The sequence below is a fragment of the Phacochoerus africanus genome, chromosome 2 (genome assembly GCF_016906955.1).
Source record: "Phacochoerus africanus isolate WHEZ1 chromosome 2, ROS_Pafr_v1, whole genome shotgun sequence".
NCBI lineage: Eukaryota > Metazoa > Chordata > Mammalia > Artiodactyla > Suidae > Phacochoerus > Phacochoerus africanus.
This window is the reverse complement of record NC_062545.1, coordinates 14889611-14901695: the sequence shown is the minus strand read 5'-3', so window position 1 is coordinate 14901695 and position 12085 is coordinate 14889611. Positions and strand designations below refer to the sequence as shown.

Genomic DNA, 12085 nt, shown 5'->3' with positions numbered 1-12085 from the left:
TCACATCTATTGCCATGCATTAGAAGTGTTTATGGAAAGTTCTCTCATGAGTATGCCTTTATAACTGGGAAAACTTGTATGAAGTAGTTCGTAGAAATGCACTTTAAGAAGTGTTTAGATTTAACAATATAAGCTAGTTTAAAATAGGAACAAATGGAAACTTGTAGCATTTTCTTATTTCAGGATATTATACATACTTTTAAGATACTTTAAAAAATAATGGGGAGAAAAAATAAAAAATAATGGGGGGAGAGTGTCCCCAAAAAACTCTAACTGGAATATCAGGGTTGAATATTCTGGACAAATCTAATCACATGTGTTTGGATTTTTCTTTCTCTTGGGATATTTGCCTCTGTTAATGTGGGTCATAACTTTTCCTTTATTGTTTAGAAAGTCTAAAGTTGGTCACAAATGTGTATTTCAAAGTCTTTTTTTTTTTTTCTTTGGAGTTCCCATCGTGGCATGATGGAAATGAATCTGACTAAGAACCATGAGGTTGAGGGTTCGATCCCTGGCCTCGCTCAGCGGATTAAGGAATCTGGCATTGCCGTGAGCTGTGCTGTAGGTCACAGACTTGGCTCAGATGATCTGGTATTGCTGTGGCCGGAAGCTGTAACTCTGATTTGACCCCTAGCCTGGGAACTTCCATATGCCACAGGTGCGGCCCTCAAAAACCAAAAAAAAAAGGAAAAAAAAGAAATGCAAAGTTATTTTTTTAATCACCTGGGGAGTTTTTCCCCCAAAATTAATTTATTTATGAAAAAAAGTTAAGATATGAAAAAGTTGAAAGAATTCCACAGCGAATGTTATATATGTGTATTTATTCAGATTCTATAATTAACATTTTACCATATCACGTGTCCCTCCAACCACCCATCCATTCATGAGTGCATGCATATTATGTCGTTTTTATGCAAAGTAAGTTACAGATATCAGTATGTTTCAGCCCTAAATACTTCAGCATGCACATATTAACCAGATTTGTTAAAGTGATTTTTTTTTTTTAAATAGAAAAGGGAAAAGTACCCTTTAAGAAGGGAGTACTTCGAAGTAATAGAATTGCTTTTTCTTCAGATCTCTATCTAAAGTGTTCAGGTCAGTTTTATTTTCTTTCCTTTTCCCTTTTTTTTTTTTTTTTTTGGTGGCACCCATGGTACATGGAAGTTTCCAGGCCAGGGATTGAATCTGAGCCGCAACTGTGACCCAGGTCAAAACTTTGGCAATACCAGATCCTTAGCCTGCTGCACCACCATGGGAACTCAGTATTTTTATCTTTTTAAAATGCTATTGTAGATGCTGACCTCAGTTAGAAAAAAAGAAGTGGCTGATTGCCAAAACTCTTACAGAGACAACTATGGCACTGTCACCAGACCAAGGTCCTGCCCGCCACTGCAGCACGTGGGTAGGGCCAGAACACCCTCCTCCATATCCCTTCCTGCCTCTCTGCAGCAGCGGAGGCCCAGATGACCACAGGTTTTACCTGCGAATATTAAAAAGCTGGTGATGTTAGACTAGAGAAAGCTGGAGAAAAAGGACTTTAGGTTAACTCAGAGCAAGATACAAGGCATGTTCAAAACAAAGCTCTGCATGCAGGCTCTGGGTTTCCCTTGGGTCGTACTTTGGACAGTTTTTCAGTGAACTTTCCAGGCTTCAGTTTCAAAATGAAGCCCAGCGTACAATGGAAGTTTGTAGTCACAGGTTTGTAATATTTCACATAAAGAATAAACTTATTTTCAGGTGGAAATAAGGTTATATAAACTGAAGGAACTTATGGATTTGGAGATACATATTGTTTCTGTATTTCCAAGTATTTCTCTCTTTTTTGTCCTTTTTTTTTTTTTTTTTTTAGGGCCACACTCAAAGGATATGGAGGTTCCCAGGCTAGGGGTTGAATTGGAGCTGTAGCCGCCAGCCTATACCACAGCCACAGCCACAGCAACTGGGGATCTGAGCCATGTCTGCGACCTATACCACAGCTTACGGTGATGCTGGATCCTTAACCCACTGAGCAAGGCCAGGGATTGAACCTGTGTCTTCATGGATACTGGTCAGATTTGTTTCTGCTGAGCCAAGATGGGAACTCCTCCAAATATTTTTTGCAAATATTTCTTGCTATGTTCTAAGCATTGGTAGGGAAAATGGGGTATAATTATTAAGGTTCATTTTTTTCAATGGGCATTAAGTATATTATTAGAACTTTATTAGGGCCTTTTTGTGTGTCACTTTCAATTGATTTTTTGTTTATCACAGAAAGCAATACTAATTAGAAAATCAGAAATTCAAATGAGAGAGAGAGGTTTTTAAACCAAAACATGGTGTATTCTGTTTGGTAATCTGCTTTTCTTCAGCCAAAAATTCTACCCTTTCATTTCATTCCACTTTTTCAGTAAAAATTCATCTCATCTAATCTCAAATCATAAATCATTTCAAGAAGACCCCAAAATGTCATTGCGCCGGTTTGCCCTCATGAATATGCAACCCGGGACCATTCCTGGCATCTCTGGTTGTTTTGTTTCTTCATTTTTTTTTTAATTTAGCATAGAATCTCGCCCTTGATTAAATCGTATTGACTTGCTTCTTTAACCCCCAACAATTTGAAAAGTTCAAACCTACAGAAAAATATAACGAACAGCTGTATACACTTGACCTAATTCAACATTATTGAATATTTTACCACATTCTCTCTCCTCTCCCCTCCATACCCTCATTCTCTCTCCTTAAAATGTCTGAAAGTTACCTGTACACAACCCATTTGTGCTTCTGTTTGACTTTTGTCCTTTGCGGCATTGCTAGATCAGACCAGGCTAGTTATTTTATAGACTGTTCTTCAGTGTGCACTGTTATCTGTTTGCACACAATTCAATTCTGTTAAACATTTTTGTCAAGAGTCCTGTGTAGGTGATTTAGGGACCTTTTCAGTCCCTCACTCAGGAAGCCCGATGACAGCTTTGTCCCATTATTGGAGATGTCAGTTCTGATCACTTGGTTAAGGTGGTACCTGGCAGGTTTCTCCATTGAGGAGGAAGCTGTTCCTTTTGAAATGAAGTCATCTGCGTACTGATGCTTTAAACCTGTAGGTGTGCTGGCAATCTCATCCCACAGTTTTAGCATCTCTTGATCCTTGACTGAGTGAGCTGTTAGAATGACCTTAGTAAATGTGATTTTTGTTAAGTCTATCCATAAACAACCAGCTAGGCTTTCCCAAACAAGGCAACTGCGTAAGCTATAGCCAGTCAAGTAATTTACAACGCTTTGCTTCCAAGTCTTGCCCGTAAAAAACTTCCTCTACCTCCTGTCTTTGTTTGTTTCCGAATGGCTAGTTCCAAATGCATTCAGTTATGCCCACATTCAAAAGAGTAACCAGGCTGCCCAGGAAACAGTGTGGCATTTATTTTACATAATGAGAAATTATTTTTATTTTTCTAAGCAAGTGACAAAGTCAGGTTCAACTGGCCCTACAGATGAAGTGAACTAAAACACAGCTTTCCCCTCCCCAAATTAACTGCAAGAGAAAACCTGCTTCTATTAGAATTTCATTTAAGTGAATTGTTTGATGAATGATACAAATACATTTAGAGATAATGGTGCTTTCAAGGCAGAACAGCTATTTACCTTGGCTTGGGAAGAGCCTGAGCAACTGCCTATGAAAGAAAGAACTGTTTTTTCTTAACTCTTGTCCTCAGTAAATAATACATGAATCTTGATGCGGTAGAACCTTCAATTTGAAAGAGAATACCTTTTTTCATAAGGAAATATTCCCTGCTCCTGTTTACTATTTTAGTATCACTTTTTAAAAAATTGAAATATAGGTGATTTACAGAGTTGTGTTAGAAGTATCACTCTTGGTTCATAGATTCTATTTTTATTCAATGTATTATAACCCATCTCTGTCGCTGTTCTTTTTTATGCCTCAAAGCTTGGCCAGCAGGAGCCCTGTGTCCTTTTGATATGCACACCCCCCCCCCACCCCCACAGCACTGGGGTCACAATAAGATGATCTTTGTATTTTCCCTGACCCAGCCCAGAATTTCCCCAGGAAGCACTGGCCCTTGGGACTTGTTGAAGAGACCAGGTAGATATTACATAGAATGCTTTTCTCTTATATTTGTCTAGGTACTGATTTAGCTTCATTTCTCCAACCCTATATTTCCTATAAAGTGGAAGTGATCTCTGAAGCTTGATGGATTCTTTTTTTTTTTTTTGTCTTTTCTAGGGCTGCCCCCCCAGCATATGGAGGTTCTCAGGCTAGGGGTCAAATTTGAGCTCTAGCTGCCACAGCCACAGCAACGCAGGATCCAAGCCGCATCCACGACCTACACCACAGCTTGAGGCAACACAGGATCCTTAACCCACCGAGCGGGGCCAGGGATCGAATCGGAGTCCTCATGGATACTAGTCGGGTTTGTTACCACTAAGCCACAGTGGGAACTCCTGAATTTTTAAAGGTCATTTGAAAGCTGCCCAATCTATTGAGATTTGCAAAGAGTGGTAAGACCCTTACCTGATTTGGGGATTGCCTGATGTGCAAGAAAGTATTCATTAGCTGTGGTTTTTTAAATACTTAATTCCTTGAATTATAATCCTTTTCCCCCTTTCTGTCTTCCACCTCTCTCTCTCTCTCTCTGTTAATAGTTGGACAAAGAGAGTCTGAAGATGTGAGTGAAAAAGAGTCAGACAAGGAGATGGCTGCTAGCTCAGCGGTGCTTCAAGACAACGCCAAGGATGGGCAGGAGGAAATGCCTGAGGTGGTCGAGCAGCTCCCTGCATCAGAGAGCAGTTTGGATGAGCTGACACAGCCCGCGGAGCCCCAGGCCAACGACGTGGGCTTTAAGAAGGTGTTTAAGTTTGTCGGCTTCAAATTCACCGTGAAGAAGGATAAGACCGAGAAGTCTGACACGGTGCAGCTCCTCACCGTCAAGAAGGATGAAGGAGAAGGGGCAGGAGAGTCCGACGGCGCTGGGGACCACCCGGAGCCCGGCCAGGAGATGGGGGACGCGACCCCCAAGGAAAGTGAACTGAAACAGTCCACCGAGAAACCTGAAGAGACGCCCAGACGGGAGCAGAGTCGCACGGAGATCTCCCAGTCTGGCCAAGCCGCCGAGGAAGGCAAAGATGACGGAGAAGAAAAGCAAGAGAAGGAACCCACCAAATCTCCGGACTCTCCCACCAGTCCAGTGGCCAGCGAAACCGCATCGCCCTTCAAAAAATTCTTCACCCAAGGCTGGGCCGGCTGGCGCAAAAAGACCAGTTTCAGGAAGCCGAGGGAGGACGAGCTGGAGGCTTCCGAGAAGAAAAAGGAACAAGAGCCTGAAAAAGCAGACGCAGAAGAAACGGAGACGACCCAAGAGTCCTCCGAGCTGCCACCCCCCCGGCGGAGGCCACCGAGAGCGCCCAGGAGGCCAGGCTGTCGGCGGAGTATGAGAAAGTGGAGCTGCCCCCTGAAGAGCAAGTCCAGGCACCTCCCGCAGAGAAGCCCGCCCCTTTAGCAACAGAAATATTTGATGACAAAGTAGAGATCGTCGCGGAAGTCCACGTGAGCACGGTAGAGAGGGACGCCGAGGAGCCGAAAGCCGAGGAAGAAGAACCAGGAGAGGTCGCGTCACCTGAAAAACCCACGGACACCAGTGCTGACCTGCCGGAAGCAGACGAGCCCGCGGAGGAGCTGCTGGAGGCGGAGGAAGATGCCGCAGCCGGAGCCCCCGCCGCCGGGGGGAAAGCGCCGCCCACACCCCCCGAGGGCGTTGTGACCGAGGCGGAGGTGCTGTCCTCGCAGGAGAGAATTAAGGTGCAAGGAAGCCCTTTAAAAAAACTGTTCACAAGCACTGGCTTAAAAAAGCTTTCTGGAAAGAAACAGAAAGGGAAAAGAGGAGGAGGAGGAGATGACGAGTCCGGGGAGCAGCATCCAGCCTCTGCAGAGTCTCCCGACAGCCCCGACGAACCGAAGGGTGAGAGCTCGGCCTCATCCCCGGAAGAACCGGAGGAGATCACGTGTCTGGAGAAAGGCGTAGCCGAGGCCCCCCAGGACGCGGAGACGGAGGAAGGGACCACTTCCGATGGAGAGAAAAAGAGGGAAGGTGTGACCCCCTGGGCATCTTTCAAAAAGATGGTGACGCCGAAGAAACGGGTGAGAAGGCTTTCTGAAAGTGATAAGGAGGACGAATTGGACAAGGTCAAGAGCGCCACCCTGTCTTCCACGGAGAGCGCAGCCTCCGAAATGCAGGAAGAGGCGAAAGGAAACGGAGAGGAGCCGAAGCCCGAAGAGCCCAAGCGCAAGGTTGACACCTCCGTGTCCTGGGAAGCTTTAATTTGTGTGGGGTCATCCAAGAAAAGAGCAAGAAAAGCATCCTCTTCCGATGAGGAAGGGGGACCGAGACCCCCCGGAGGCGACAGCCAAAAACCTGAGGAAGCCGGGAGAGAGAAGGACACGGGCCCAGAGGCGCCCCCTGCTGGTTCCCAAGACCACGATCAGGCGCCAGGAAGCTCCTCACCCGAGCAGGCGGGCAGCCCCTCCGAAGGGGAGGGCGTCTCCACCTGGGAGTCCTTTAAACGATTAGTCACCGCAAGAAAAAAATCGAAGTCAAAAATGGAAGAGAAAGGCGAAGACTCTGTAGCTGGCTCTGGTGTAGAACATTCAGCATCAGATGCTGAGCCGGGAAAAGAAGAGTCCTGGGTTTCAATCAGGAAGTTTATTCCTGGGAGAAGGAAGAAAAGGTCAGACGGGAAACAAGAACAAGCCGCGACCGAGGATACAGGGCCATCGGAGGTCAACGAGGACGATTCTGACGTCCCAGCCGTGGTACCTCTGGCCGAGTACGATGCCGTGGAAAGGGAGAAAACCGAGGCGCAGCAAGCCCAGAAGAGCGAGGAGGGGCCTGAGCAAAAGGTGGCTGTGGATGTGTCAGAGGAGCTCAGTCGGAGCCTGGTTCACACGGTGACCGTGACTGTCGTGGAGGGAACAAGGGTCATGAGCAGCGCAGAGGAAAGGGCGCCTTCTTGGATCTCTGCTTCCGTGACCGAACCTCTTGAACCAGAAGACGACGAAGCCAAACCGTCCACTGGGGAGATGCTTGAAAGTGAAGTCGGCACGGAGGAAACCCCACCCGTCACCAAAATGCTGCCAGAGAGCGGGGAGGCTGGGGATGACACAATGGTCAGTGAAGTGGAACCAGCCTCCGAAGCGGTGACAGCTGCAGAAACGTCGGAGGCGCTTCGTGCGGAGGAAGCCACGGAAGCCTCTGGTGCGGAGGAGACCACAGACATGGTCTCCGCTGTTTCCCAGCTGACCGAGTCGCCAGACACCACGGAGGAGGCGACCCCGGTTCAGGAGGTAGAGGGCGGCGAGCCCGACGTGGAAGACCAGGAGAGGCGGACCCAAGAGGTGCTGCGGGCGGTTGCAGAAAAAGTGAGAGAAGAATCACAGCTGCCCGACACCAGAGAGCGGGACAGCACCATCCAGACCACCCAGGAAGGACAAGCAAGAATCCTGGAGAAGCTGGAAGAAGCAGAAGAGGAGTCTCACACACTCGATCTGAAGGAAGTGACGGACAGAGCGTCAGAAGCACTCGTACAAGAAACTAAACCCGAGCCACAAGGGAAGGAGATTGTCCAGGCCACCCCAGAAAGCTTGGAACCAGTTCCTCCAGGCACAGAGAGCGCAGAGTCCCGTGAGCTTACAACCACTTGTCAAGCTGAAACTGCAGCTGGGGTAAAATCAGAGACTGTGCCAGCACAGGCCATGGCTCCTGACTCAGCTGAAACCCTCACAGACAGTGAGACCAATGGAAGCACCCCAGTAGCAGAGTTTTGAAGCTCCAACTCTAATCCAGCAGGACAAGATCATGGAAATCCACGAAGATGCTGCGGTTGCATCTGGTCCCACATCCCAGGTCACAGAAGGTGAGGCCGTTCCTGCCCTCAAAGAGATGCCTCCAGCACCTTCCCATTTTCAATGCCAGGAAGAAAAGGGTGCAGAAGTGGAAGAGATTCTGGAACATACGGAGAAAGAAGTAACCATGGAGTCTGTACCCATCCTTTCAAAGACTGAGGGGGTTCAAGAGGCCAGCCAATGTGCCGATGAGGAGGCCAGAGAGGAGGCCAGAGAAGAACCACTGGTCGAAGGACTTGCCATGTCTGCGGACACGGAAATCACCATCGGTCCAAAAAAGATAACTGAAGTTTCCCTTGAGGATGAAGTTACCCAAAAAGCTGAATTTCAAAGGGATGATACTGTGGAACTCCACAGTCCTACCAAGTCTCTTCCAGCCCCAGTGGAGCAAGAGGTGGTAGTTCAAGTGGAAAGGGAGGAAATGGAAGCAGAGCCCACCCAAGTGAAGGAAGAGAAACTTGAGCTCAAACCACCTGTTACCGTATGTGAAGAGCTCAGTCAGCAGCTGGTTCAGGCCGTTCACGTAACCGACATAGATGGGGAAAAGGAAGTTGTCAGTTTTGAAGAAAGTGCTTTGCTCGTTCACAAGGAAGCCACATGCACAGAAATTCATGTTCAAAGTGCTGAGGCATCATTAGCTCTAACAGCAGCAGCAGTGGAGGAGAAGGTCTTAGGAGAAGCTATCAAGATTTTAGAAGCAGCTGAAACGCTGGAATCTACAGATGCACATTTCGTACCAGAAGAAAAATCCTCAGAAAAAGAGGAAGATGCTCCTGCTCAGCGGGGCGAAGATGTGGTGCCTACAGGGACTGAGTCTCAGGCAGAATCAGTGCCGGTGATAGCAGCTGTTACTCCTGAAAAAGGCATCAGCACCGACCTGGAAGGAGATAAAACCACATCACAGAAGCGGGAGTCAGATGCAGGCGAAGAGCAGGTTGATCTTTGGGAAGGCAGAGTGAGTGAAACAAGAGAGGAAGATTTAAAGGCTGAAAATGAGATTTTGAAACTTGAGACTGAGAGCTGCAGACTCGTGCAGAACGTAATTCAGACAGTTGTGGACCGGTTGGGAAGCACGGAAGACACGGCCACTGATTTCCAGACCCAGGCTCCACTGACGAAAACTGACAGCCAGGAAGCAGGGCAGAAAATTGAAAAAGAAGAAAGCCAATTTGAAGCCTCCACACCAGATGAAACACAAACAATTGCAGCCAAAGAGGAGTCTGGGCTGAGCACTAGGGAACACATGCATCCAGCTATTTCCAAAGATGTGACCGAAGCATCAGAGAAGGTGGTGGCCACTCAGGTAGAAAGTTCCAGCGTAAATGACCAGCAGCTTGAAGAAGTAAATCTCCCATCGGAGGGAAAGAGAGAGACAGAGTCTGTGCCAGAAGACGATGGTGGTGCCCGGCTTGGAGAAAGAACAGAGAAGTTTGAATCCCAAGAAGGTGAAAAGGGTGATGCTACTGATGACCCCAGCAACCAAACTTCAGCCCTAGAAGATGCTGAGGCCTCGGGAGGCTCAAGCAAAGAGTCCCCAGATACGCATGGACCCAGACTGCAAGAGAAGGGAGATGGCCAGGAAGTAGAATTTCAGGAAGAAAAAGTGCAGAGCGAGTCAGAAAAAGAGATCAGAACACAAACACAGGAGGAGACACAGAACAAAGAGAAGGAGCCGGCAAAACCTGAACCCACAGAATCCTAAAACATCATGTAAGTAACCTCCTTTTCTTCTAAAGTACTTTTCCCCTCTTTTCTGCCGTCTGATGGCAGATTTGTTCGAGGGAAGCAGGCATTCCACGAATGATGGCTTTATGCAGAACCTTCTGAGGAAATAAAATAACCTTCAGTCAGACTAGGAGATCCAGGTTAATTTCCTTTTTCTCATTGACCTGCTCTTCCGTTGAACCGGAGCTACAGCTGCCAACCTACACTACAGCCACAGCAATGCCAGATCCAAGCTGTATCTGTGACCTACACCACAGCCCACGGCAATGCTGGATCTTTAACCCAATGATCGAGGCCAGGGATCGAGCCCGAATCCTCGTGGATAGTAGTCAGGCTCATTATTGCTGAGCCACAACAGGAACTTCCCACCTGCTCTTCAGTCTTATCGGTGTCCTAAAAGTAATGATTCATTTTACCCCCAATGTGACTGCTTTCGAAGAAAATAACGGGGCCCCTGTGTGTCTGCGATTGAGCGTGGGGTTTGTGTGTGTGTTTGGCTCAAAGACATAAGAAATGTGTTTTGCTCACTCAGCACCACACCAGCTAGCTTGTTGAATTTTTTTAATAACTAGAAGTCCAAAGTAGGTTTGTGCGCTACTGCTTGAAATTTAGCTTATAGCTCTATGGGGGGAAAATGGACTTCTTCCAGCAGCAGTAACAAGCATTTTAAAAAAAATTCCAGGAGTTCCCCCTTGTGGTTCAGCGTTAATGAATCGGACTAGTATCCATGAGGACGTGGGTTTGATCCCTGGCCTCGCTCAATGAGTTAAAGGATCCAGTGTTGCCATGAGCTGTGGTGTAGGTCGCAGACATGGCACAGATCTGGCATTGCTGTGGCTGTGGTGCAGGCCGACAGCTGTAGCTCCAATTCGACTCCTAGCCTGGGACCTTCCATATGCTGCAGGTGTGACCCTAAAAAGACAAAAAAAAAAAAAAAAAAAAAATTCCAGTGCTTGTGATGAGCCTGGCAGTGGGTGTGTTTAGGTAGCAAAGCACATTGTACTGTGCACCCCCCTCGCCTCACAGAGTTAAACTGGTTTTAGGGTCTGCACGGGCTGCAGCCCATGTTCACAACTCTCCCATTGTTGACTGAATGTGGGAAGAGAAGGAGATTTTACTGACTTGGGATTCTGACTTCCTTCCGCAGTTACCCTTGTGTATTCGCAAGACCAGAATGTGAAGACGCGCAGAAGAAAATGAACGCTGCTGACGAGACTCAAGACCCATCTTTCAGAACTTGGAGAACCGAAGCCCCTGCCCAGCAACTGCTCTCATTGCTAAAGGCCCCCCGACAATCCTGAGGCGTCATCGGGAGCGATAGCCAGTTAACGTTTCCTCTTTCCAACACCGCCCTCGAGTTTCCCCTCGGTACTTTATAATGTCTCTGATTTAATGTCCTCAATTAGCCTGGAACTGGAGTTGGCAATACCTAGTTCTGCTTCTCAAACTGGAGTATCCTTCTTTATGTATTTATATGTATGTTTTAAGTAACCCTCCTTGTGTATCTATTGTATATTTTTTTTCTCTTGATGTTTAAGGAAATGGACAGTATAGTGCATTCCTTTTGTATCCCATAGTACACGCCGGGGCACGCAGCCACGGTGAAGTTTCAGGAAGCTTTCTGTGTCAGTTACAACCTGTGAACACAGAGCTTCTTAGAAATAACATTCCTGATCAGAAGCTACCCTTCCTATTTTTAAAATTCACGAAGGATTAGGTCCGTGTTTAATATCGCTCTGAAATTGGTCACTTTCCTACTATGGACCGTACGCCATAAAATAAGTGTTTTGGGGTGGGGGGAGTGCATACAGAATGTTCCATTGTTACTAGGAAATTGTTTTTCTAGCCCCCAGTGGAAGGAAGTTTTTTTCAGTAGCAGATTAAATTGAAGTCTTCCTCCTAATTGTTATGGTTGTTTGGACAGATGAGTGTGCTTCATTTTGAGGCAATGTAGTGAAATGTTTTTCATGTTATCAAGAAAAGAATTGACTGTTTTCAAGTCTATCTTATATGCTGGACCACATTCACACACAGCATGAAATGAGTCAGGTTCTCTACAAATGGTATTTTGGTGGATGCTGGATTGTGTCTGTGCCATATTTGTGCCCACGCTTTTATGAACAATGTAGCATTATGTTCATTTGGAGAAATTGTGATTTGACAACTGATTTAAATAAAATATTTGCTTCACATAGATTTGCTGGATTTATTAGATAATAGGAAGCCTGGGATTCATGTTTAGTGCTTTCTAAAAGCAGAGAAGCTAGAACTTTCTAATGCAGTCTCTACCTGATGTCACCACTCTACACTGGCTTGAGCTGGCATTCAGGGGACGTCTTCGGCCCAGAGGCATCCTCTGAAATACATGCGGGAGGCTTTTCAGATTGAGGGTACTGGTACAATGCTACCATCTGGTGGTGCCTTCCTGAAAAAGTCACTTTTCTTTGTTCATCTCTGTTAAGGGCAAATGTCTCT

The 12085-nt window shown here is 46.6% G+C and overlaps 1 protein-coding gene across 1 annotated transcript in view; it reads left to right on the top strand.

The window, feature by feature from the left end:
- Positions 1–11804, top strand: part of AKAP12 (A-kinase anchoring protein 12) — a 110912-nt gene extending 99108 nt beyond the window's left edge. Inside the window, 4 exon segments of the mRNA XM_047769935.1 lie at positions 4633–5355; positions 5358–7801; positions 7803–9595; positions 10758–11804. Coding sequence (XP_047625891.1) covers positions 4633–5355; positions 5358–7801; positions 7803–9587 — 4952 coding nt within the window. The 3' untranslated portion in view covers positions 9588–9595; positions 10758–11804.
- Positions 11805–12085: the final 281 nt, after the last annotated feature.